The 27,714-nt window shown below is 38.4% G+C and overlaps 2 protein-coding genes and 1 long non-coding RNA gene across 3 annotated transcripts; 2 read left to right on the forward strand and 1 right to left on the reverse strand.

Annotated features, from left to right (window-relative positions):
* Positions 1-761: 761 nt before the first annotated feature.
* Positions 762-21,093, forward strand: LOC140983090 (ABC transporter B family member 20-like). The gene is made up of 11 exons (XM_073449993.1): positions 762-1,377; positions 10,574-10,628; positions 10,717-10,892; positions 10,994-11,194; positions 14,625-14,884; positions 14,989-15,299; positions 15,388-15,608; positions 15,689-16,029; positions 16,224-17,014; positions 17,161-17,402; positions 19,320-21,093. Exons 1-11 carry the CDS (start codon positions 994-996, stop codon positions 20,547-20,549), a joined length of 4,212 nt encoding a protein of 1,403 aa, XP_073306094.1. The 5' UTR covers positions 762-993; the 3' UTR covers positions 20,550-21,093.
* Positions 21,094-21,507: 414 nt separating this feature from the next.
* LOC140982986 (adenylyltransferase and sulfurtransferase MOCS3) lies at positions 21,508-26,224 on the forward strand. Its single transcript, XM_073449799.1, has 10 exons — positions 21,508-21,931; positions 22,038-22,093; positions 22,436-22,500; positions 22,653-22,727; positions 22,834-22,912; positions 23,032-23,070; positions 23,215-23,323; positions 23,855-23,973; positions 24,665-24,781; positions 25,712-26,224. Exons 1-10 carry the CDS (start codon positions 21,598-21,600, stop codon positions 26,102-26,104), a joined length of 1,386 nt encoding a protein of 461 aa, XP_073305900.1. The 5' UTR covers positions 21,508-21,597; the 3' UTR covers positions 26,105-26,224.
* Positions 25,944-27,613, reverse strand: LOC140982987 (uncharacterized). Its single transcript, XR_012176368.1, has 2 exons — positions 26,785-27,613; positions 25,944-26,391 (listed from the first exon to the last, which is right to left on the reverse strand). It is a non-coding gene; the product is annotated as an uncharacterized lncRNA (long non-coding RNA).
* Between the last annotated feature and the right edge of the window lie 101 nt (positions 27,614-27,714).

Here is a 27,714-nt window from a genome sequence, read left to right on the forward strand (position 1 = left end):
AGCTTGTCCCGTGTCTACTATTGTCATGGAGCAAATATTTAGCGCACGTGGTAACATTTTGGATTTGAGACAATCAAAACTAAATCCAAATTCTTTAGAAGCCCAAGCATTGTTAGATGATTGGACAAGAGTTGCAAAAATAACACAAGGAACGAGATCACGCTCTGAGCATGAAGATTTTGATACTGAATGATCTACTACTACAAGAAAATGCAATGGAAGTGATTGAGTCACGCCACTTTCAATGTTAAGAAATTTTAAAAGGTTAGAGAACTACGTGTGCTTTAATTCCTCTAAACCATAAATGAATACGTAAGCAACCTAAAATGTTCAAACTCTTCCCTACCTCCAAATTATGTATATATATAGATAAACGATATCAATTCTGATTCTCCACTATTAAAAAGTATACATATAATTCACGGAAATTGAAGATTTTTAAATTAGTTTTCTATACATGTAAATAATTTTTTAGGTTAAAAATGATTTAAAAATATAACTTATATTCGAAATTATAACTTGTTTTAAAATTATTAGAGTTGAATCTCAACTGTAATTGTTAGTTAACTAGAACCATAATCATAACCGTAACCGTAACCATAACCATAATCATAACCGGCTGTTCATAAATCATAACCGAAACCATTAAAGAAATTTACGGTCAAAGGTCAAGTTTTTTTAAATCGTCTACCAGATCGTAGTCATGTTTATGTTTTGTTTTTGTTTTTTTATTTTTATTTTTATGTAATATTTGAAAATTGCAGAAGAGGCTGCTTCAGTGGCACGGCCGTATTCGCTCATCTTTTCACAAGTCTTCGAATCTCCGACGATTGCCCTCAAAACGTCGTCGTTTCCTCCACCCCCAATCTTCAACCCAGCTCCGCCTTCTTTGACCTGTTCGTAGAAGCTAAAAGAGAGCAGACTACTGTGCATTTGGTCTAGGGTTTTTGATTTTAATGGTCATTAAGTGTTAAAGCAGATAACTTGGTAACGATGATGATATCTAGAGGGTTGTTTGGGTGGTCTCCGCCGCACATACAGCCGTTGACACCGGTTTCCGAAGTATCGGAACCACCCGAGTCACCCTCGCCATACCTGGACACCGGTGCTGGAGAAGCCGTGCCTCTGGAGGTTGAGGATGAGATCGATGCCGAGGCTGACGAGATGGAGCCTCCCCCTGCCTCTGTTCCCTTCTCCCGTCTCTTTGCCTGCGCGGACCGCCTTGACTGGGCTCTCATGATCGTTGGATCTCTCGCTGCTGCAGCCCACGGCACTGCTCTCGTTGTCTACTTGCATTATTTTGCTAAAATCATCCATTTGCTTCGCTACCAAGGTGTAGGAATAGATGGCGATGAGCTCTTTCGGAAGTTCACACAGGTAATTCTTCGTCCACATGCATATTTTTTTTTTCTTAGAAACCCAATGTTTTACTGCTAAGTTTTTTCTCATTACTATGTTGTGGTACTGGTCGTCTTACCAATATGCTCGAACTCCACCACCCTGCCCAGACCCTTTTCGCTTTTGATAACCAACGTGATTTATGAATCTTGTTTCATTGTTAAACGAAATTGAAACGAGGAGACAATATGAAGGCTTCTGACTGCCTCAATACATTTTTATTGATTCTATAAACGAACAACATAAAAACCATTTTGTAGTGGTTACACCTTGTGTGACCGACTGATGACAAGTGATAGAACCCTACTGAAATGAAATTCTCTCGTATTACTATGGAAATCAACAGAGCGGATGCAATGAGGCCCTTGGTTTCCTGGCTTCTGGAAACTCTGTTCGATCAAAATCTTGTCACCCAAAGCTGTGCGAACCATATGCATTTCACAGGGCTATGTATTGTAATCAATGATGTTTGTCACCCAAATTAATTTGCATAATATCACTTCCCAGCTGTAGTCATGGACATAAATTATATCTGAATAGTGATCAATCATCTAAATAGCATTGAGAACAACAATAAAACTTAAAAATGACACGAAAGCATTTCATCAAATTATCAAGCTTTTAGAAAACAATATTTTCTAACATTTCATTGGATCTAAGGTTATGCGCTTGATTTCCACGAATTGCGAGTTGTAGCATCTGTTTGTCGATAGATTATTAGCAACAATTGCCCTTGTTGTCCGACTTGGGTGCCTAGAGAGTGCACGATCAAAATGTAATGTTTGAGCTATTGTATGATTAATAAATTTGAGTTGTACATTTATCACCGTATATAATTTTTTATTCATTTGGAATCAGAGTCAGGGAATCACAACTCAAAACCCATAACTTGATTTTATCTTCTGAATTCTGTTACTTACTGGCTTACCAAGTACTAAATGTGTATGCCTCTGATATTAATATGGGTGTGTATTCCCCAATTTCTGGCTTGCATGTGAGGTGACATTAAGTATGATACTATTGTTGTGCCACCTGGCACTAGGTCGGGTTTTGGTTTCTAGAGAATGTAAACGATGAAGTTGGCATTCTTTCCTCTTTGACCTATGATGATCAGCCTTTAACAACTAATTTCACAAGCGCTAGCCATATAGGCACTGAAATATTGGTGGTGGGACGCCAACATATTGTCAATACTCAATATTTTTTTGTCTCTGGTCATCTTTTATGCTTGAGAAACAAAATATGGGCTCTAATTCCTTGAAAAAAATATTGAAAGTTACAGCGGCTTGTTTGGCTGGGTTTTGGGAGTGTTTGTAGAAATGCTTTGGGTAAATAAAATGGATGTCTAACTTTGTTTTCGGGAATATAATTGTTTCCATAGATATCAAATCTTGTAAAAATCTGATTAGAATGTTATATATATATTGTTAGGATGGAATGTAATTATAGTGTTTTGATGAAGAGATGAAATGCTAAGTTAATAAAGAATTAATTATCTTGATTATTTGGAAAGAATTTCGGTGAAAAAGTGAATGAATACTTATACGCAAGGTTCTAAAATTTGCTAAGCACTAGTCGGGCGCTAGACTAGTGTCTAGGCGGGGACTAAGAGCCGTTAGGGCCTAGACGGATTCCCACGATATCAACATAATAAATCACATACTATAACTCAAACACAATAACATCATAAGATGAGTTCAAAATTACACAACTACTAAAATATCACAAATTTACTCTACTTCTCCATAATTTTCAACGACTTATTTTCATATGGCACAAACTCAATAGCATTATTGTGATCCTCCTTTGTAATGGGTTTTGGGAGGAGTCGCGTAACAATTTTCTTCTCTTTGTCGTCTGTAATCACATTCCTGTTGTTTTTTTCTCTTCTCTTTGGAAATGACGTTGAGAGGGTTTGGGAGGAAGGATGAATAAAAATATTCTTTAGTTTTTTTATTGGGCTAATTGTCTTTTAGTTTAAAAGGCCAAAAGAAAAATCCTGAAAGCCTTAAATGATTAAGCAATTTCTCGACGCATAGGGCCGCCTAGGCACCAAGGACACCTAGGCTGGTCGACTAGCACTTTTTTGGTGCGGTTGGCTGGCGCCTGAGATCAGAAAGATCGAGGCAAAATTGATTCTTGGCACCTTTTTCTCATTGAATCAGCAATGTTTGATTCAGTATCCCACACATGTCGGTAATACAAGTAGGAATATGATAAACAAGCTACTAATTCCTAAATTCTGCCTAAAAATTTATTTCCTAAACGATGACCAGCCTGATGGATGTTACATGTTTCGAACTCAATTGAGTCAAGGATTTTTTGACCCAATGCTACAAAATTATTGTCTTTTTTTTGATAGGAAACTAAATTTATTTTGATAGTTTAATGTTACATCATTTGCGTGGATAAGAAATCCGCAACCACATTACAAGAAGGCTAATTTAACCCATCACTATATGACATCATCACTTTAATCTCACTAAGCACATCCTCTATGACATCATAGTGAAAATATCACAAGCAAACAAATTTCCAGTCCCTCCCTAAATGACTGACTATACTCTTTCAAATTTGTTGTCCAAGCTGCAACTCGGAATTTCATTTTGTCCCATACTTGATCGATGATGTCTTCAACATCATCAAATATTCTTCTGTTCCTTTCCAACCACAGGGACCAAAATATGTAATGAATTATCAAATACCAGAAGGTTCCGAGCTTTTTTGTATAAGACACACGAAGTCCGAATAGAAAAGGTCTCTTGCTTCTCTCGGAGCGACCCATTGAAAGCCCGGATCTTGTAAAACTCTGGACCAAATACCCGTAGAGAATGAGCAATGCAGAAGCAAATGATCCTGATTCTCCTCATTATTTCTGCATAAGCAACACCACTGCGGGCTCAGAAAACAATTCTTCCATCTTCTTTGCACTGAATCGCACGTAGGAAGCTTCCCCAAGGCCACGATCCACGAGAAAATCTTAATCTTTTGTGGGACTGGTACTTTCCAGATATTATTAAAACAACTGATTGAGTGGAAATCAGGAAGACTGAAGAAAGAATTATAAAGGAACTAACAGAAAACAACCCTGAAGGATATCCCAACCAGACTCTATAATCCTCAATTCCCATCTGCATTCTGACACTCTGTAATACGCCCAACAAATTGGTGAAATCCCCAAGCTCACCCTCAGTAAGATCTCTTCTAAACCTCACATCCCAAATGATAGAAGAACTCTCCCACTATTGACAACTTCTATGAAATGATTGATAAGTTTATTGACAGAAACTGAAATACGAAACAATGAAGGAAATCTAATTCTAAACGAGACATTTCCTTCCCAAATATCCTCCCAAAAACGAATGAGATTACCCTGCGTAGGCACCCCCCTAATAAGTTGATGGAAAGCCAGGAAAGACCGAGAAATGAACTTCCAGGGACTTCTGAATGTCACTTTGTCCGCTAACCTCAAATCCCATCCATTTTCCTGTATCCCGTAGATACTCTTGATAATTTTCTTCCACACCGACCCCCTTTCCACCGACTCTCTCCACCACTATTTCCCAAGTAGAGCCTTATTTCTGAGACATATATCCCCCAATCCTAAACCGCCTTTATCCTTAGGTTTACACACTTGCTTCCATCCGACGACATGGCAGTGTTTTTCCCCGTCATCACCATCCCACAAAAAGTCTCTCATCATTTTCTCCATTATTGTAGCCACCTTAAATGGAACTTTGAAAAGTGGCATGAAATAAGATAGCATTGCACAAAGCACGTCTTTAATCAAAATGAGTCGTCCACCCCTCGATAAGAATGATTTTTTCCAACTTGTCAATTTCTTGGACATTTTGGAGAGAACAGGTTCCCGGAATTCCATTTTTGTGGGATTACCTCCCAATGGTAACCCGAGATACTTAATAGGCCAACTCTCCTTTTTTCACCCAGAAGCTATCACCAAATCATTAACTTCCTCGTCCGAGCAGTTCAACCCCAGCACCACACTTTTTCCCAAATTAATATTCAACCCAGAAATTCTTCCAAACAGTTTGATTATGTCCAGTAATGCCAACACATCGTTTCGAGATTTTGCGAAGAACAGAGTGTTATCCGCAAACTGCAAATGCGAAATTTCGAGTTTATCTTTCCCTACTTCAAGCCCCCTTAATTCATTATCTGCCCTTGACTTGTCAACCATCCTCCCCAACCCATCAACAACTAGATTGAATAGAAACGGTGATAAGGGATCCTCTTGTCTTAAGCCTCTCTCCCCTTTGATTTTCCCACACGGTTTTCCATTAATTAAAATTGAAAACGATACATTAGAAACACATCCCCTTATCCACTTTCTCCATCTCTCCCCAAAGCCTTTCATGCGAAGCACGTAATCTAGAAATCGCCAATCGACGCTATCATAAGCCTTTTCCAAATCTATTTTAAGCACCAAACCCATTTTTTCTTGCGACGATATTCTTCCACAATCTCATTCGCTATGAGGCAACAATCCAATATCTGTCTTCCTTTAATAAAAGCGCATTGGTTCTCCGCAACGGTGTTACACAAGACTTTTTTTAATCTATTTGTCAACACTTTAGCCAATATCTTATACAAACTCGTAGTCAAACTGATTGGTCTAAAGTCTTTGATCTTTCTCGCATCGATTTTCTTTGGGATAGGACAGATGTAAGTCTCATTAGTAATTCCATTAACAATCCCATCTTCGAAAAATTCAGCAAACACTTTCAACAAATCCACTTTCACCGTATCCCAATTACCTTGAAAGAAAGCCATTGTGAACCCATCCGGCCCTGGAGCTTTTGAACCATCACTGTCATAAACCGCTTGTTTAATCTCCTCTTCGTCGAACGGTTTTTCCAATTCCTGTGCCTCATCATTCTGTATTGGACACTGATTCAAACCATTAAGACCCTTCCCTACATCCTCAAGACTCCCTCCATCTCCTTCCGATTTCCTAAACAAGTACCCATAGAACTTTAGAATTTCGTGTTCGATTTGTTTTTCGTCAGTGACCACATTTCCGTCCTCTAATTCCACTTTGTCTATCAATGCTCTGTTCCTTCTGTGAGTTAGTAAAGAGTGGAAGAATTTTGAGTTTTTGTCCCCTTCGTTGAACCACTTGACTTTGGCTTTTTGACTTTGAATCTGGAAATTTCTGAAAGATAAGGTTTCTAGCTCACACCTCAAATCCCTTCTTTCTTGATTTAGCGCATCCGACCAAAAACCTCCTGCCTCAATCCCATCCAACTGCTTAATCTTATTGCTCAACTCTTGGAATCTTACACCCACATCTCCAACCCTTCTTTATTCCAAATAGAAACCTTTTTCTTAGTATACCTCAATTTTTGCATGAATCTGTACCCTTCCCACCCCTGGAATTCCCCGTCCGCCCACCATGACCTCACTTGTTCTTTGAAATTTCGATGTGACTACCAAGCATTTTCAAATATAAAAGGAGTGGGGCCCCATTTCAGCTTATTTGTATCAAGCAAGACTGGGCAATGATCCGATGTAATTCTTGGTAACACCGTTTGTCTAATTGTTGGAAATAAATTACTCCAACCCCCGAGAAAAAGAATCTATCCGATCGACAACAAATCGGCACAGCTCTAAAATTTGACCACGTGAACTTGGCATTCAGAAGTGGGGGGTCAAGGAGCTCCAATTCCTTTATCAAACCATCGAAACAGGACATGCTTGTGTTTAATGATTGACTATTCATTTTTTCCCCCAAATTCCTTACTACATTAAAGTCCCCTCCTAGACACCAATTATTCCCACAAATCTTTTTCAATCCCGCCAATTCGTCCCAAAACAATTCTCTCATTCCCGGTCTAACCGGTCCGTAAATGGCTGAGAACCACCAAGTTATCCCATCATTCCGATTAATTTCAATTGACACCGAGAATTCCCGCATCAAATTATTAGTAACTGTAACCCCACGGGGATCCCACATGACAAAGATTCCCCCTGAGCTTCCGACCGATGGCAGAGACACCCAATCAACAAATCTTGACTTCCAAACGCTGGCAACGAAATTTTTATCCACCTTTTCTCGTTTTTTTTCCAAAAGAACCACAATGTCCGGTTTTGCTTGACGAATAACTGTCTTAACCAATTGTATTCTTCTCACTGCCCCTCCACCTCTTATATTCCAAGAGAAGAAATTCATTTGAACACGCTGCATCCCTTCGAATTAAAGCCTCTCTCATAATTTATGCCACTCTTTATCCTAAACAATTCATTCTTTAAAAGATCATTCGACAGCTTATCCCCTTCTGGACATTTATCATCCTCACTAACCTTACAAATAATTTTCTCCGCCACAGCCCCTGTATTTATATCTCTGTTGCTTCCCGACTTTCCATCAACCCATCCTATTCCCCCTCCTAATAGACCACTAGACAAACCCAAAACCGAAAAGGATGAAGGAAGAATGGAATGTAGCGAGAAAGAATGTGAAAGAATGGAAGATTGAATATTGCTCAATGTCTTGATCACCTTTCCCCCCTTTGACTGTGAGTGATTCATGGAATCTGAGTTTGTTCTTTTATTTTTTGGTTTCTCATTTGATTTCTCGGACCCGCTTTTCTCTACCAACTTCTCTCCTGAGCTTTCTGATCCACCTCGTCCTCTTAAGTCTTCCTTGTTTGTTTCTTGGCCATGTAGTACCTCCTGTATTGCCTTTCCTTTAACATGCCTGCTTATGGATTCCTCCTTCGATGACATTTTCCTATAAATGTTATTGTTACCCCAACCCGCCAAGATTTTCTTCCCATTAACTACAACTTGAGCGTAGGTCTGCCTTTCATACTGCTCATAACCCTTAGGATCAAAGGATTCAACCCTAATTCTTATCTCTGTATTCCTCCTTTCCAGTGGAATATCCATCTTTGTTTTTATAAAACCTTCTTCAATTCCCTTCACCTTAATCTTCGCTGCCCCGAGTACTCGGAAATGTAGAGTGTCAGCGCTAATGGCCAACAATCCTCCGCAATGCTCACCAATTACTTTAAATGTAGCCGGCGACCATAGATCCCAAGGTAGTCCACTAATCCATATCCAACTATTACAACAGCTTTCTACCGAGTCAATCGTATTGATTTCTTGTGACCACCCTTCAAATTCAAGAGTCACACCGAAATCAAAAAATCCTTTTTCCAAATTAACATAGAAGGAGAACTCTGTCACATCAGAAGGCCACCATAAGGCTTTATTGGCTTGAAACGGGAGTAACTCAATTTTCCGGTTTGTTTCTTTCCCAAGCACTCTTTCGATCAGCTCCCATGAAGAGTTAACTCGACCTCTGGTGACAATGATTGATTCATTCCATGTCTTCTTCAGTCTCACTTTGTAACATCTCCCGAAGATCATGTCATCCCACTGTTGCAATTCTTCCCCAAAACACTCTCATCCTGCTGATTCATCTTAGGCTTCACCTGGGCAACTCCTTGAGCGCGATTAAGAAGTGTATTCCTCCTCTGGTAATTACCTGTCAACAGCTTATCCAATTCATTTAATATTTTAATCCACCCTTCTGAATTGAACCCACTTGGTACAATTGTAGTCTGTCTTCTTCCCTGCTTATTATATTTGGACAGCTCTATAAATCTTCTACATTTGTTATCGAAAACCTGGGTTGTAAAGACTGCGTTCCTTCCTCTATACCGATGGAAATCCGAGCCTGATCGGTTCGAGTCAAGATAATGTTTAAAACTAAGGCAAATCCAGCGCGCCTCCTCGTAGTCGAAGTCCAACATGTAGCTTGTTTTCCTGGTTCTCTCAGACCACCAAATCGACCGACCCACAGTCCCTAACCTCAAGGAGAATATTTTATACTCAATCTTAACCGTTTCTTCCCAGATTCCTAGCTTTGGACCTGGTAGATCATACCGACTCCATGTCAGTACCGAAACTAATAATCTAAGACATCTGACAACAAAAAGCAGTACGATTCCGTATCGACAAGAATAACAAAAGAAAACTAAATAAGAATGAACCGGGGAATAAAAAGAGATGGAAGAAATGCCGGCGACCGGTCGCCGGAGCCGGCCGACAATTAATATCGATCGTCGGAGTAGGAAAGACGAAGGGTTATGATAGGAATTTTGGTGAGACCGAACAAACGGGATGCAACCCAGGGAGAGAGCATTTTTCAAAAAATTCTCTCTCTTAAATTTTGAATTTCCGGTTGTCCTTTTCCCTTTTTACAAAATTATTGTCATTAATATCTTAACATAAAATTGATGTTTTGAGCATCATATATGTATGTGTATAAATTATGTATATAAAGTTCATGAACGTTTGTCGTCAAACTCATTATCTAAGTGTTCACAAACATGTTCATGAATAAAATTTGTAAACAGAATCCGAGCTCGCGAACTAGCTCAAGAGCTGAGGTTTAGAGGCTTGGGTTGAGCTCGAGATTGCGAAATTTCAGGAGCTTGACTTATTTACTCCCCTTTCTTGATTCCGTCACATTATATACCATTTTGAGTGTTCCCTTGATTTGTTTGTATAATTTGTTTATTCTATACGAAGTGTGGACTCAATCCTGCAGATAGTTTGATTCTAGTAAATTATTACATTACTTTCTCCCGTCTGTGTGAGTCACAGTTTAACTTCAATTTGTAAGCGCTGGTCTTGATATATTAGAAAATGCAAAATACTCGAATAATTTAAAGAGAAATAATTATACCGGGTTATCATGGGTTGCATTAGCATTCAATATGTTGGCTTTCAAAATATCCTACTCAAGCAGCAAAAGAGATACGTGAATAAAAAGTATTGCTTAAGCTTCAGTTTGCTTTCCAGAGTTCAACGTGAACAATGATCCTTGCATGCCTGTCTTTCATCTTAAACTGATTAATAAGGAATTATAAATGTTTAGTTACTGCAATGGAAGTAGATAATTCGAACAATTTCTACTGGAATAATTAGAAAGGTCACTATTGTTAGTACCTATTAACCAAAAGATGAAGGACATCATATGCTTTAATAAATTCTAGTCAGTTGTTTGTTTATTGTAGAGGGTTTACCAGCCAAATAATTTTTCTTGTTTATAACATTAAGTTATGGCATTGATTGGGAAGGAGGGCATCATCTTTTACTATATTTATGGTCCAAATTGTTGCCAGCTGACATGAAATTTCTGCAGCTTGCTTTAACTATTGCTTTTATTGCTGTGGGGGTTTTTGTCTCTGCTTGGATTGGTAAGCCTGCTATGACATTTCGATTTTAGACGTGTATCGTTTCTTCCTGGTGATGTCATATTCTAACTTTTTATTTGCTGCATAATAGAGGTGTCATGTTGGATTCTTACTGGGGAACGACAGACTGCTGTAATTAGGTCGAGATATGTTCAAGTTTTACTTAACCAAGACATGAGTTTTTTTGATACATATGGGAACAATGGAGATATTGTGAGCCAAGTATTGAGTGATGTACTGCTCATCCAGTCTGCTCTAAGTGAAAAGGTAAGTTCAGCTTGGCCAAAATCTTATGCTTATCAAATTTTATTATTATTTTTCACTGTTAAAAGTTTTGTTCGTCGTCTGAACATGCATTTGATGGACAGGTTGGAAATTATATTCATAATATGGCCACTTTCTTCAGCGGTCTCATCATTGGATTTTTCAACTGCTGGCAAATTGCTCTTATTACTCTAGCCACTGGTCCAGTTATTGTTGCTGCTGGTGGAATATCAAATATTTTTCTGCACAGGCTTGCTGAAAACATTCAAGATGCTTACGCTGAAGCTGCCAGCATTGCAGAGCAGGTCACATTCTTCTCCTCCCTGTAACTTATATTTTGGGGATTTCCATGCAAATTCATCCCTTTGTATAGTTTTATTTCCGCAAACCTATTTTTGATACCCCCGAACAGTGACAGTTTAACAGATACCGTCATCTCTTTTTTTTTGAATCTTTGTTCTGATAATGTATATTTTCTTTATCAATTTCTACATTAGGGTTTAGGGTTTAGTATATATATTAATAAAATAGCTATAATATATTTATATTTTAAATTTAAATGTATAATTTCTAACTTTATAGTCCGAAAAATGCCAACCCTTCCCAATCATAGTACCAAAACGCTGGCCTACAACAAGCTCCCACTTTCCATTTGACATTGGAGTGTCCGGCGTCCTCACCGAATGATGCAAATATAAGTTTAATTATAATTTAAAAATTCCAGATTAGTTGCTAACAATCAGGCACATCCTAAGTGAGCAATCGAACACTTGATCTTTTAAAAAAGGTGTTTTTTTAATCAAATAAACTAATAATATCATGCAATGGAGGAAAAACAAATCATAAATTGACCCATCCTCAAATATCACTTCCTAGATTGTCTTCCTTCTCATGTGAGACTTTTTGCAAGATCTACTCACCATGTCAGAACAGTCTTCTATACATATCATAAGAAAAGCATGTTATTAATTACACATGTAACACATAACTAGAGAACGATGCATGATGGATGTGGTCGTAGATGAAACGAATATATCGGAAGAGGTCATCAGGTCGTCGTTAAAGGGCTAGTGGGTGCCCAGTATTCTAAATGGCGGCCTCGGCGGCCTCGATTGCACCGCCTTTGCCCTAGGTGGTTATGTTGGCGACCGAAGATGAGATGGGGCAGACAAGGTGGGCGGTTTTGGGCGGTCAAAAAGTCAATAAGATTTAAAAATTCCTAGTTATTAATGCATTATACACTCTTTCTTCAAAACAGAATAACCAACCCAATCACCCACAAGTGCCTGAATCTGTAGCCCCTTCTGTTTCGAACCGCCGCTAAGCCCACTAGGTTAGAACTTTTAATTTCTAATAAACTCTTCTTCTGATTTTAGAACTTTATAGTTTTTTTTGTTGGAATAGTAATATTTCTTTTGATTTCTTTTATTTATGCACATGTTTCATGATTATATGTAATTAGATATAAAAAATAGTATAAAAAAACTAAAAAAAGTCAACCGCCTAGGCGGCTGAGGCGGTAGGTGGTCGTTGACTGCCCCTCCGCCGTCTACCACCATTCACTACAGTGTGGGTACCTCAAGGACGTGTGTTAATTTGCTCCGTGGCCAACGGATGTAGGACTTTCCATGTCAAATAGCAATCGAGAGGCATCAGGGCCACACTGTAACACTCACGACATTCAAGACACATCAGTCGAGTCATCACAAGTATGTATATCAAGGCTAGCATGTCAATCAAATGCTAGTAGCTCTAGATGTCTCGATGCATGTCAGATCATGTTTTATGCAACATATATTGTAAACGAGGAACAATATCCCGAATTCAAGCAATAAACATCAAGTAACACATATTTTAGACAAGAGCACATGGATAAACAATTCCGTGTATAAACCATCATGTTTTGCAAACAATGTTGCATATAGGACGCCCAACATAAAGATGCACAGTCCTACATGTGAAATATTCATCTTCTTCAGAGCTTTTTGGTAGTATTCGTGACCAACAGCCATCAACTGTCGGATACTGACCCAGTGTTCGTGCACGTGGTTCTAGTTCGGAACTCCAAATCCTAGTCTCGAGTGTGTATCTAGTCACAAGATCATGGTCAGTTCTTCTTGTCCTTGCCAGGTGCGAAATTATATCAGTGCTAGGTTTCTGGCGTCGCAGCTGAGTCCCTGTTACTATGTTACAGGCTTCTCAGAGCCTGTTCATTTTATTATTAGCCCTGAGTAGTTATCAATGCCTAGCCATGCACCTAGCATTAGCTATTTAGTATAAACTACTAATTATTGGAATTAAGCTACTTATAAAGACAATTAACTGCTAACTATCAAACTAATAATTAAACTTGGCATTTAAACTAAAGGGCAAGGTTAGGGGTTACCTTTCAGATGCTTTGACTTCTTGCTGATTCGCACTGGCTACTCCAGCAGAGCTTCTGTGCCTAACACTAAAATATAAAACCACTCGTGCGGTTTTGACAGCGCGACATCGCCCACCAAGCACTAGAAGAGCCCCCACGTCTAAAGCAGGCGCTGGGGGTCTTGGGAAAGCGGAAGAGAGGTACGAGGATGAAATGAGCACGAAGAGCCCTATTTATAGGTGATAAAGGCGGTTGGATCGCTTCAGGCGATTTGTGTCTGTATGGTATGTAGGCTACTTGGCTTATTGCTGTACAGGTATTCGGATTGCCTCAGGTGATGTCCAATTTGCCTTAGGCGTTCTTTAGGTGGTTGGTGACGAGTAGGTATGTGTATAATACGTGGCAAAATGTGGATCCTGATTCCTGTGTTCTGAACGCTTTAGACGTTGGTGGCAATGCCTTTTTTTTGTGCAGAGCCGTGGATCGCCTAAGGCGGTTTTTGCAATTTTCTGCACATGCTTTTGGCGATCCTAGGGCGTTGCAGACGATCTTGCACACATGACAGGTGATGTTTGGATGCCCCAGGCGTTTAGACCTTGTTCACATACCTTGTCACTTCAATTCTTCATTCTGCTTCCGATGGGCGATTCAATAAGGTTGTTAGGACATTCCTAAAAGTTGTAGAGATGATTACAAGTTCTACGAACATTTGTGATCATGGTTTGTGGTTTTGTTCTAGTTTTGATCACGGTATTACTGTATTAGTTTTTTTGGGTCATCCTTAAATTAAATTAGGTATCTTGAATCATGATTTAGGGGTCGCGCCATGGTCCTCTTCAAGTCTAACCCTTGTTACTTAGCTATGATCACTAAATGTTAAGGTGTTCTAACTTTATTTACGTATGGCCATATGGGTATATATAACAAGCCAAGATATCCATTTGAATTTGGTTGTGAATATATAACTGTTCATGTTTGTATACTTTGCAGAATAATTAATAATGATAACATAGTTCTAGGTAGTTCCAACATGACACATCTCAAGTTTCTGTAAAAGCCCATCTTTGTGTTGAAGAGGTTGTGTTTAGGTTGAGCCCTTACAGCGATTAAACCTAAGAAAAAAATGCATGTGTGGTGGCATATCATATGAGCCTTACTTCAAGACATGACCGATTAAGTTATCCTGCAAATTGCAAAATTATGTAAACTAAATGAAGAGAACGAGTTGCTCAACGCAATTATGCCTTTAATTAGCCTTCACATTTTGCTTGTACAAGATTTATCGGTTTATTTGGATATGGGTTCTGGCTAAATTTTCTTGATTTCACATGATTTTGATTTATAATTTTTTCGTTTGTTTTATTATGCAGGCAGTCTCTTATATTGGAACATTGTACGCATTTACGAATGAAACTTTGGCAAAATATTCTTATGCAACTTCACTTCAGGCGACACTTAGATATGGTATATTGATAAGTCTTGTTCAAGGGCTTGGACTTGGTTTCACGTATGGACTTGCTATTTGTTCTTGTGCCTTGCAACTTTGGGTGGGAAGGTTCCTGGTGACGCATGGCAAAGCTCACGGTGGAGACATTATAACGGCACTATTTGCTGTTATATTAAGTGGCCTGTAAGCAACTTTTCTTTTGTTTCAGATTTTTTCTTATAAGCAACTTCCGTGCTTCAATTCTTTTCGTCAGTTGTTATACGTACTAAGTATTTTAAGTTCATTAGTGGTCTAAATCAAGCTGCGACAAACTTCTACTCTTTCGAACAAGGAAGAATTGCTGCCTATAGGCTATTTGAGATGATTAGCCGCTCATCTTCCACGGTTAATCATGATGGACTCACCCTTACATCCGTACAAGGGAACATTGAGTTTCGAAATGTATATTTCAGCTATCTATCCCGCCCTGAAATTCCTATCTTAAGTGGATTTTACCTCAACGTGCCAGCTAAAAAGGCTGTGGCACTTGTTGGCAGAAATGGGTCTGGAAAAAGCAGTATCATACCGCTCATGGAACGATTTTATGATCCTACATTAGGTATTACTACCTCATTTTGTTACACATTTTTTACAATATATTCTTCATACCTTTCTCAGACATTCCAATCACATTTTTCCTCATGCAGGAGAAGTCCTTTTGGATGGTGAAAATATAAAAAATCTAAAGCTGGAGTGGCTAAGGAGCCAAATTGGTTTAGTTACCCAGGAACCTGCTTTACTGAGTTTGAGTATTAAGGACAATATTGCTTACGGGCGGAATGCATCTTTAGATCAAATTGAAGAAGCTGCAAAAATAGCGCACGCGCATACCTTCATCAGCTCACTGGATAAAGGATATGATACTCAGGTTTTTCACTGAAAGTCTTAACATAAGTTTTGTCCGGTTCTACCCTTGTGGTTTATCTTGACAAAATTCTGTCATTACAGGTTGGTAGAGCTTGTCTATCCATGACAGAGGAACAGAAAATCAAACTATCTGTCGCGAGGGCTGTGCTGTCCAATCCATCTATTTTACTACTTGATGAAGTCACCGGTGGACTTGATTTTGAAGCTGAAAGATCTGTTCAAGAGGCTCTGGATCTTCTCATGCTGGGCAGATCAACCATAATTATAGCTAGACGTCTGAGTCTTATCAAGAATGCAGATTACATTGCTGTGATGGAGGAAGGCCAACTTGTTGAAATGGGAACACACGAAGAATTAATAAACCTGGATGGCCTATATGCTGAGCTTCTCAAATGTGAAGAAGCAACAAAACTTCCCCGGAGGTATAGTAGAGAAGCTCACTAACAAATCAGTAGAACTTTGTGATGAATCAAGGATAAAATGTCTTATTATTTTGCTAGCCAATGTAATGTTTTATGAGATCATCGCTATCATTAGGATATTTTCTTTCCTGAATCATCCTGCTACATCAATTTTTTGTTTTTGAATATTTAATGGGTCATTTTATTTTATTCAGGATGCCAATTAGAACTCACAAGGAAAATGTGAGTTTTCAGATTGAAAAAGATTCATCTGCAAGTCATAGCTTTCAAGAACCATCTTCCCCTAAAATGGTCAAGTCCCCATCTCTCCAAAGAGCTTCTGGCCTCCATGTGGTTCGGCCTGCCGATGTTGCATTCCACTCTCAAGAATCTCCTCGAATTTGTAGCCCACCAGTAGAAGATATGATTGAAAATGGTGTTTGCATGGATGCAACACATACAGAACCAACTATAAAGAGACAGGATAGTTTTGAGATGAGATTACCAGAGTTGCCCAAAATTGATATTCATTCTGCACATAAACAAGCAAGTGCCTCAGATCCTGAATCTCCAGTTTCTCCTCTTCTGACATCTGACCCTAAAAATGAACGTTCTCACTCACAGACATTTAGTAGGCCACCTAGTCAATTTGATGATGTACCTTTGACATTGAAAAAATCAAAGGTTGCACAATTTCAAAAAGAGCCATCGTTTTGGAGGCTCGTAGAGCTCAGCCTTGCAGAGTGGCTTTATGCTGTTTTAGGAAGCACCGGTGCTGCGATCTTTGGCTCTTTTAATCCCGTTCTTGCTTATGTTATTGCACTCACAGTAACGGCATATTATAGAACAGATGAAAAACATCATAGGCGTCAAGAAATAGATAGGTGGTGCTTAATCATTGCAGGCATGGGAATTGTGACTGTTATCGCGAATTTTCTACAGCACTTTTACTTTGGTATAATGGGGGAGAAAATGACGGAAAGAGTTCGAAGAATGATGTTTTCTGGTATGTGATTGTGTACGTACTGTTAATTTTGTTCTGCTACTTTATTCTAAGTGTTCCATCATTTTAAATGGGTGGATCATCAATTTGTCGTAAGCATTATATCTCTACTTTGATGGGTTCTGTGTTGTTTCTTCCGTGTTTGACAGCTATGCTTCGAAATGAAGTTGGATGGTTTGATTTAGAGGAGAACAGTGCCGATAACCTGTCGATGCGTCTGGCAAATGATGCCACTTTTGTCAGAGCTGCTTTTAGCAATCGGCTTTCAATATTCATACAAGACAGTGCAGCTGTTATAGTTGCTGTTCTCATCGGGATGTTTCTGCATTGGCGATTGGCTCTTGTTGCATTAGCAACTCTCCCCATTCTTACAATTTCTGCCATAGCACAGGTATACTTCAAGTGTTTTTATTTTCTAGTGTATGAATTCCTCTCTCAACCAATACTATCAATGTTCTAAAATGTAGGCGGCAACCTACCGCACCGATAAGGTGCTAGGCTGCCAGCCTAGGCGTCTGGGCGCTCCTGGCGCGCCTAGGTGGGCCTGGACACCCTTAAATAGGCCTGATTTGTTTTGAAAAAGCGGTTTGGTGGCCTGAATGTCCAAAGGAACTTTCGTTTTATCGCAAATTGAAAAGAGGCTTTTTCGAACTTGGAGTGACTCTAGATTTTGAGGAATGAAGGCCAAACATTAATTCAGCAGATTCGGTCATCAAGTGCTGTAACAGTTGGATCAAAATCTTGGGGTTACGTTCCATGGTCGCTGGAAAATTTTAAAGTGATCGGGGCTAAATGCGGGGGTCTACTGGAGGTTAGCGACGATACAAGACGCCTCCGAGTGATTCAATCAGGGTTGGGCTTTCTAAAATTGAGAAGAACACGAGATTGTGATGGATAGTTAATTCATCCTTGCCTTATCCACTGAACCAAACTGGCCTAAAAGTAAGGTTTTGAGTTTGCGGTGCGGCATCACTCGGGTTTTTTGGGAAAAAATTTTATTTTAGAAATGAATCATTACATGAGGACATTTAAAATAAAACGAGAGCACCGGGGTAAATTGTTTTAATAGTTGCTATTGAACTCTTGTAGATTATGCGGTTTTTGGGGTAACACAAGTATATTACTCAATTGGGCTTGGACCAGGATGTGGTCCGGTGTATAACCTTGTAAGTTAGAGGGGGTTTGAAACAAGCGACAAGGGAAGAGGCCAATAGTGGGTCTTAGAGACTGGACATGTTTGGAAAGAGGTAACGGAAGTGTCTTTGTTACTTTTTAGTTTTCGTAAATGTTGAAAACGTTACATGAGTCAATCATCTTTTGTAGTGAATATTTGGAAAGATGGAGCTTAGATTCCACCCAAATTGCTGTGAACTCAAGGTTCGGAAACTGAATTCTAATAAGTCCCAATAAATTTTACCCAAAAAACCTGTAGTTTGATGAGATTGATCTTGGCCAGTGAAAGAAGTAACAAAAAGCTTTGGCAAAAGTTTCTTGGTGCACCTGCTAGGGAGATGAAATATGGTGGTTTGAGTGGATTGTAATAGGCTTGTCAGTGGAAGTGGATTGGCACCTATCTTGGAGTTGGATATCGACTTAGTTTTATTGAATCAATTGCTGACCCCTCTTGGAATTCAAGATGCAATAATATAGCATAAGCCTTTTTTTTAGCTAAAAGTGGGTTAATTCAGGTGAAATGTTGAGAGGGCAATCGCCTGGCACAAAAGAAGACAGTATATATCTTATTGCAACTTTTCTCTTTAATTACAATTCACTTTATCTTAGCCTGTGCAAAAAGCACAAAAACTGGCGTAATCTATGCACCCTAACTACGGGACCATCATTTTTAGCCTATTTGGTCTTTTGATACAGTGGGAGTATAATAATGTACATTGGTCATTTGGCATTAATGATACTAATTATACACCGATCTCATATTTTTTAATCTTGATAGCTCATGGTGCATTTGCAGTTTAGTGGTCTGTAGGGGCTCACTGAAAACAAAGAAAGTATCTGAAAAGGCTTGTCAAAATGAGCCACCTTGAGTTGCAGTGGGTGATTATGACCTTTAAAGAGTGTACCGTATGAATATAGCTTAAAGCACTATTTTTCTGGGGATGTCATCTTGTTATTCATATCTTGTTTCTCCTCCACCTATATTGCTGTGGCAAGACCAACATAAATTTCCCCATATTAGTGACATATAAGAATCGATTGTTGCTGTTCTATAATGCAAAAAAAATTGAATTCACATATAAGCATTGCTTGTTAATGTTCTGTAAAAAACTAAATTTGAAGTTTAATCTTGCAGAAATTATGGCTTTCTGGATTTTCCAAGGGCATTCAGGAGATGCACAGGAAGGCATCTTTGGTATTGGAAGATGCTGTTAGAAATATTTATACTGTTGTAGCATTTTGTGCTGGTAACAAGGTGATGGAACTTTACAGATGGCAACTTCAAAAGATATTCAAGAAAAGCTTTCTTCATGGAATGGCTATTGGATTTGCATTTGGATTTTCTCAATTTCTTTTGTTTGCCTGCAATGCTCTTCTCCTTTGGTATACTGCTCTTTCTGTGAAGAATGGGTATGTGACTTTGTCGACAGCTCTAAAGGAGTATATGGTTTTCTCTTTTGCCACTTTTGCATTGGTAGAACCTTTTGGTTTGGCTCCATATATTCTTAAAAGAAGAGAGTCTTTGACATCCGTTTTTGAAATAATTGATCGAGTTCCTAAGATTGATCCTGATGATAGTTCAGCATTAAAACCTCCAAATGTTTATGGAAGCATTGAATTAAAAAATGTTGACTTTTCTTATCCAACTCGCCCAGAAGTCTTGGTACTCAGCAATTTCAGTCTCAAAGTGAATGGGGGACAAACTGTTGCAGTGGTTGGTGTCTCGGGATCTGGAAAGAGCACTATAATCTCTTTGATAGAAAGGTTCTATGATCCAATTGCAGGTCAGATGCTACTTGATGGGCGAGATTTGAAATCTTACAACTTGAGATGGTTGAGGAACCATTTAGGTCTTGTTCAACAGGAACCAATAATTTTCTCAACCACCATAAGAGAAAACATCATATATGCAAGACATAATGCTAGTGAAGCTGAGATGAAAGAAGCGGCAAGAATAGCTAATGCTCATCATTTCATTAGCAGCTTGCCCCATGGTTATGATACGCATGTTGGTATGAGAGGTGTAGATTTGACCCCTGGACAAAAACAAAGAATTGCAATTGCCCGGGTCATTTTAAAGAATGCACCAATATTGTTATTAGATGAAGCGAGTTCTTCCATCGAATCCGAGTCAAGCCGAGTGGTACAGGAAGCTCTTGATACTCTGGTAATGGGGAACAAAACAACTATTTTAATAGCACATCGAGCAGCTATGATGAGGCATGTTGACAATATTGTTGTACTCAATGGTGGGCGAATTGTCGAGGAAGGAACTCATGATACGCTGGTAGCAAGGAATGGTTTGTATGTCCGGTTGATGCAACCTCACTTTGGTAAGGGGATGCGACAACATAGACTTCTTTAGACGATCTTTATGATGTTTTGTAATGCCTGCCATTAAATTCTGGTCCATTTCCACTGTGATGGGCCAATTGCCTGATGGATGAGTTGGTAGATTCTTTGGACATAATGGATAGGTAAAGATTGAATGGGGCTGCTGCTGATTAGTATTTTTCTTGGGCTGGTGACGAAGGACCCGTCCTGACGTGTCCAATACTTTGTGGTTGAGTGGTGGAATATAGTTTGTAGGAGATGGTTTAACCTGTGTGCTGTGTGGATAGGCTTTTCAAGACTACATGGATTGATCGGGCAATGTTTGAGTTTTTTCCTCGTTTTCTCGATGGTGACATCAATCTGTTAAGACGTATGCGGCAGATGTTAGAATAACTTTCAAATAGATTATGCTCGCTTGCGTTTATGGGTTTGTACGTGTGGTTAATATGAGTGCATTTTGTTACCTTTAGACATTACCCTGCCCTCCTTTTTATTTTCATCCAATTTTCCTGCTGTAAGTACATCTTTCAGCCTCACAAGAATTTATGAAGTGTAAAAGAAGGCATTCTTTGTAATTTTTATGTGTATACAAAAAGAGACTGTTATAAAAATTTCACCTAGCTAGCTCCCTTGGGAAAAGTCAGATTTGCTTAAAACCTTTGTAAAATATATACAGGCGTTTAAACTTTAAATCTTGTGTTTTTAAAATAGAAACTAATATAACTTAAAAGTCTGTGGTTGTAAATTCATGTGCTTTAAAATTTGAACAAACTATGCAATAAGCAATAGTACAGAATGTTATGTATAACTAGTCGACACTATAATTTTAATGGCAAGAATAATTTTGAGAATATTTAAAAGAATTCATATTCTTTTATTTTAGAAAAGTTTTAAAAAAATTAACACCATAAATAATGTTGGGAACATATAAGAATAATTGAAAATTATAAATAACATTATAATGTAACGTACTAAACGAAAACGAGCACGAAACAATCAATATCTTATTATTCGAAATAACAAAAAAATAAAACCCTAAATCGAGGTTTATCTCATCTCAGATTTTTAAGCTTACTCTCATGGATTCCGACGCGGTTACAGAAACGCCGGCTGATATACGCCGTGAAATCTTGTCATTGGAGGCGGCCAAGGCTCAGATCGAGCATCGAATATCATCTCTGCAAGCTCGCCTCAATACTTGTAGCAATGGCTCCTTCAACGAGGAACAAGAAAAGGAGACTCATTTCGAAGGCCAGCTATCCGCGGATATGATCTACAGATACAGCCGTCATCTTTTGCTTCCTCTATTTGGGGTTGGAGCGCAAGCAAATTTGTTGAAAAATTCAGTGCTCGTTATTGGAGCTGGTGGCTTGGGTTCACCAGCCTTGTTGTACCTTGCTGCTTGCGGTGTTGGTATGTTGATACTTTAAATCTTTCAATTCTTATCCTTTACTGAAATCTTGTGGTTTCTTTTTCTTATTGGAGTGGATCGATGATGTTTTCGGAAATTTCCACGCAGGCCGTGTAGGTATTGTTGATCATGATGTGGTTGAACTTAACAATTTGCACAGGCAGGTATGTACTAAACAAAATTATGCATTTTTAATTGATTTTGGTTTTAATTGTCACTATTTCTCTATGTTAAAGTTTGACCTTTTACGTGTTTGGAGTAAGAAAATAGCTTTTTCCTCGGACCCTCCCACCTAAAAGTACTGTGACACAGAATGTTTTCCAGATTTTCCCGCTGTTGAACTATACACCCTCCTCATGTCTTTCTCGTGTTTGGATTTTGGAACAATGGATTTAAGATTCCCATGATGTAAAGCTCTATAAAAGAGCAGTTTTGTGCCACGAGTTTTTGGTCCTGGATGAGATGATTTGAAATTTAATGATTAAATTCTTCTAATTGTTTTCTAGATAATTCACACTGAAGCATATATTGGAAGACCAAAAGTAGAGTCTGCTGCTGCAGCTTGTAGAGCGTAAGCTACTTCTTTATTATCTTTGAACTTTTTTACTGTAGTTAAGCATCATATCGAAATAAAATAGTATCTTTTATTACCTTATTTGAAAATTCAGTGTTACATTTTAATACAATTGCTGTGCCAAACATATCTTCCCTGCCTTTCTTTAGTATCAACTCTACTGTCCAAATAGTTGAGCACAAGGAAGCATTGCGCACATCAAATGCATTGGAGATTATGAACAAGTATGATATTTCCCAAATTTTCAGATTACAGCATGTTCATTTTACAATGACTTTTGTAGTTAATGTTGTGATGAAATTTAAACTTTTGTTATTTTTATCTTTTCAGGTATGATATTGTTGTAGATGCAACTGACAATGTTCCGAGTCGTTACATGATCAACGATTGCTGTGTGGTATTGGGAAAGGTGACTTGGTGCTTGCTATGTCCTTTTTTGAAAATAAATTGGCAGATTTGATTTGCATATTGTAAAATGTTTTTATCATGCTTGAACCTTCACTAAGAATCCATCTTTCGTGCTTGTAGCCTCTTGTTTCTGGAGCTGCTCTTGGACACGAAGGGCAGGTATCGTTTTAGGCGAAACATGATTCGCTGTGGTTGCTGATTATGATCCTTGTGCTTAACAACGTACAAACATCGTAAAAATTTAATACAAGTGTAATTTATTCGCATTTTGCTTATATAACCCTTCCTCTATTGTTTGTGCAGCTCACCGTTTACAATTATAAAGGAGGTCCTTGCTATCGATGCCTGTTCCCTACTCCACCACCTACAACAGCATGTCAAAGATGTGCAGACAGTGGAGTCCTGGGAGTAGGTAACTGAGCATGTCTCACGCTTCCACTGAATGATTTAGTTGATGATTCCAAATTTCACAGTATTGGGTGAAGTCGTTTTATGTTTCATCCCTTTTTAGTGTAATTGTGATTTGTGCATGTCCTCTTCCAAATGTAAAAAATTTAGTTGAGATAACAAAGTGAATTTTTTTATTTTGTAGTTTTAAAATAGTCTTTTTATTCTTTTTGTCTTTTCTTCCTTCCTTTCTTCTTTTTGGTTGCATAGCTAGGGTTCATTTTACATGATGTTTGCTTTAGACATCGTACTCGGAGTTCATTAAATCATGAAACTTGTTCCACTCAACTTCAAGAATTTTCTGTTGGGAGTTTGATGGAATCCTATTATCTTCTCTTCTAAGCACAACCCAAACTTAAATTGTTTGCAGAGTCCGACCCTTTGCCTTGTCAGGGAAATTAGGATTTCGAAGACAATATATTGTAATCTTGAGAAGTTAAATATTGTTAAAGCATCATCCTTTCATTGGTATTTCATGCTTTTTATTTATATACAGTACCAGGCATTATTGGCTGCCTCCAGGCGCTGGAGGCTATTAAAGTTGCTGGTGCTGTTGGTGAACCACTTTCAGGACGGATGCTTCTGTTTGATGCGCTTACTGCTCGAATTCGTGTTGTGTGTATCTATTAAGATGCTGTGCTTCAGTTTAAAAAAATCTCTTTCATAACCTTCTGAATTTGTTATGTGCTACGTGTCTGTTGTTTACCCACCCTTCAGTTTAATATTTATTAGCACTATCAGTAGCTTCTTCTTTGAGAAATAAGACCTGTAAAATTATGTGTTCTCATGTCCTTATCCTGCACAATAGTTGTATCTGTAAGGTAAGATTCTTTTGAGCAGTCGTTTCTCATTCCTTTCTTCTTATGGAGATGCATGATTTTTTTTTTTTGAGTCGAGATGCATGATTTTTGTAGACATTAAAATGCATATTTTCACCTGCCAAATTTCACTATGCATAAACTGACTCTCAAATCTTGTAGCAACTGCAACATTTGACACATGTTCTGCAAAACCTGAAAAAAGGGTTTGGGAGATGTCCAGGTTGGATGCATCTCAAGCTTAGCTTGCCATTTTACCAGCTAATTAAATCGAGGAGCAAAATTAGAATCCAACCTACTTGCCCATTTGCTATCCCCAACTAGACATTAATAAGGCTTTCTAATACAAAATCAAGTAGAGTTCATTTTAGTTGTGTTTTGTTGTCCAATGAATTCCCAGTTTTTTGGAATGTTTTCCGTATCAAGTAGTTATTAACTCATGCAAAATATCTAGTATATCCCCTAAACTTGTGCTATTTCAATTTTAGGTTAAAATTAGGGGAAGATCATTGCAGTGTGAAACCTGTGGAGAAGCTGCAGCGCTAACATCAAAACAATTTCGCGAATTTGACTATGAAAAGTTCACCCAATCTTCGCTATCTACGGTGTGTATCTTCTTTGTTTATTTTCTTATGTGGCGTCTGTCTCCTTGTGCATAAAATATATTGAATTTTAGGTGTTTAGAATTGGAGTTAAATCTTTAGAATTGCCGTCTAGACGGTAGGAGGACGGTTCGAGTCTATCCGGTGGGTGAGCAAGCGGCTGAAGCGGTCAATGATTTTAAAATCCTAGTCAACTGTCAAAGTTAAATTATTTTATAAACAAGTCAAAGTCAGTCAATTTAAAAAACCTAGATACAATAAAAATATTGTTCACTTTCTTTTGTAGTTACTTTTGGTTTCAAGTGTACTCCACCATTGGCCACCACTTGCCTCAAACCGCCTACAACCACCTACAACCGCCGCACTTTAATTATCTTGTTAGTTTCATTTATATATTTATTGGCACTTTGTCTAGATTGTATTATATTGTATGAAACTTTTTTATACATAAACATTATTTAATTATATATATTAGATAAAAATGATGATTATTTTTATATATAATTACCGTTAAAAAATTGCTAAAAAAAATTCAACGCCTACCGCATTTACGACATTGATTCTTAAACTAGGCCAAAAAAGTTGGCTCTGCTTGATTGTACCTAATGAGCTTAATCATAGCTTATTTTAATAATTGACCGCCCCACCACCGCCTCCCGCCATTTACAACATTGATTCTTAAACTAGGAAAAAAAAGTTGTCTCCGCTTGATTGTACCTAATGAGCTCGGTCATAGCTTATTTTAATCATTGAGTCTACCCTTTGCATCTGGAGTAGTTAAAATTCCATTGCACTACTAATCGTCTATCCAACTCCATCATTTACTGGAGACATTCCTCCATTTATTGATTTATTCCACGTAGGGTAAACTAAGCATATAATCTCGTGTGTTTATTTTAATCACTCACATACGTTTACTCAAATTAATTGCAGATTCCATTGAAGTTAAACTTACTTCCAGCGGATGCTAGAATAACCAGCAAGGAGTGCAATAACAGAATTTTGAGAGGTGAAGCACATGTATTGTTGGATGTAAGGCCATCCCATCACTATAACATTATTTCTCTCCCCAAATCTTTGAACATCCCTCTCGCAAATTTGGAGGGCCGGTTACCCGAAATTTCTACTGCATTGAGAAACAAGGAAGACAATGAGAAGGGCTGTACTCGTTCAAGCCCTTCTTTGTATGTCATTTGCAGACGAGGCAATGATTCTCAGAGGGCTGTTCAATACCTACACAAGAACGGGTATACTTCCGCTAAAGACATAATAGGAGGGCTCGAATCGTGGGCACATGATGTGGATCCAAAGTTCCCGACTTACTAAGAATCTCGCACTTGAAATCCTGTATGTTTAAATTTGTTCCGTTTACTTATCCATAAAAGATAACGTAGTGTCATAATTTGCATGATTGAAGTTGAATTTTAAAGCTTTTAAGTGCTGCATGATTTGTTTGTTTAATTCACAGACAAAAGTCATCTGCATAAAATAAATAAACCAATAAATAATCAAAATGTCAAAATCTCACAGCCAACCATAATTCAGCCAATGTCCTATACACTTTCGAAAAGTCCATCGCTCATCCTCATTCTAGTCTCCAACATCATTAACCTCTGTGTTTGTATTCAACTTCGTCATAAGAGAAAGGTAGGGGAAGGGTAAGTTCTAAAAGAATTAGATATGATTCGCAATAATCAAGCATTTAACCACATCACGTCTTAAATAGGTTAATAGGTAACAACATGCGTTGTGTAACGAAATCACAAAACATGGCATGATTGAAGGTAAACACACATAATCTATTAGGATGCTCATGAGTCACACACAATCACACATTATTGCCCACTGGGTTGAACGAGCCATAAATAGACTCATACCGTCATACGTACGTTATGGAATCCAGATTGCGTTATTATTGGCTCTAAAACACTAAAGTTCATCAACACTTGCGGATAAAATTAAACAACTCACGGGAAATGGAAAACCATATGACGTCAGGCACCGACCTTCTAGGACCATTGCCACCACCCTGGAGTTTGCAATCCTTGTGCCAACATGAACAAGATCAATATATCTCTGGCTAAAAAACCTCAAATGAGCAAATCGCCTCCAAAGGATCGAAAACAAGGGCGAAGCACAGGCTTATCACGACAGAGGTGGAATCCTTTTGGTATTTACTGCCCAAAATTACTAAAGAATTTATGGTCCATACATTTGTTGTGTGTGCTGCAATTGATAAACTCACAAAGCGCCGTAAATACTGGACATAATTTATGTAGGAACATTATGTGACTACTCTCTATCTATCTATACTAAACTCACTAACCCCTTTAAGGTCGGATGCCAGACATGCAATTACATCACCGTTTCTCTTCAAGCAATCGTCCTCTCATTAGCTCGGTCAAGGTTTTTGCCATCCGAACCTCACCTGAAGGGGCAGATATGATGACCTCCCAAAGATGTGGGTTTACTTGGTTACTTGGACCGGGGGCATGAGATCCCCGTCCAAGTTGCTCGGGTGTCCTTCCCTTCCGTTTGTTCTGATTCCCCTCAATCCTAAGCTTTTTGTAAGATTGGGAGTTTTCTCCAGGACGGGTCAAAATGGCCTTCATGCTTGAGTCTTGTTGGATTACCCGTTCAATTTCTTCATCTAAGTATTTGCACTCATCAATAGGATGTCCGTGATATTTGTGGAAGTTACAGTACCTGTCAGAATATGCCATTGGGGGACCCCTATCACTCCCTCGGGGCCTCTGGATGAGATGCCTCTGCTCGTATATTTCTGTGACTCTAAGCTTGTTCATCGGCAGGCGACTTCTTTACCAAAGAGTTGCAGAGATCTTCTGGCTTCAAACCTTGAATATAAGTTCTTATGAGTTATTCTGAATATAAGTTCTAATGAATAAGTCAGGGGCGGAGAGAGAATTTCCACCACT

Source organism: Primulina huaijiensis, chromosome 8 (genome assembly GCF_012295235.1).
Source record: "Primulina huaijiensis isolate GDHJ02 chromosome 8, ASM1229523v2, whole genome shotgun sequence".
Taxonomy (NCBI): Eukaryota; Viridiplantae; Streptophyta; class Magnoliopsida; order Lamiales; family Gesneriaceae; genus Primulina; species Primulina huaijiensis.

Bases quoted from the DNA above. Each gene is read 5' to 3' on its own strand.
- LOC140983090 (XM_073449993.1), top strand. From the start codon at position 994: ATGATGATATCTAGAGGGTTGTTTGGGTGGTCTCCGCCGCACATACAG. The intron at 1,378-10,573 runs GTAATTCTTCGT...AAATTTCTGCAG, and splicing joins TCTTTCGGAAGTTCACACAG to CTTGCTTTAACTATTGCTTT. The intron at 15,609-15,688 runs GTTTTTCACTGA...CTGTCATTACAG, and splicing joins ATAAAGGATATGATACTCAG to GTTGGTAGAGCTTGTCTATC.
- LOC140982986 (XM_073449799.1), top strand. From the start codon at position 21,598: ATGGATTCCGACGCGGTTACAGAAACGCCGGCTGATATACGCCGTGAA. The intron at 22,913-23,031 runs GTGACTTGGTGC...TCGTGCTTGTAG, and splicing joins GCTGTGTGGTATTGGGAAAG to CCTCTTGTTTCTGGAGCTGC. The intron at 23,071-23,214 runs GTATCGTTTTAG...TTGTTTGTGCAG, and splicing joins CTCTTGGACACGAAGGGCAG to CTCACCGTTTACAATTATAA.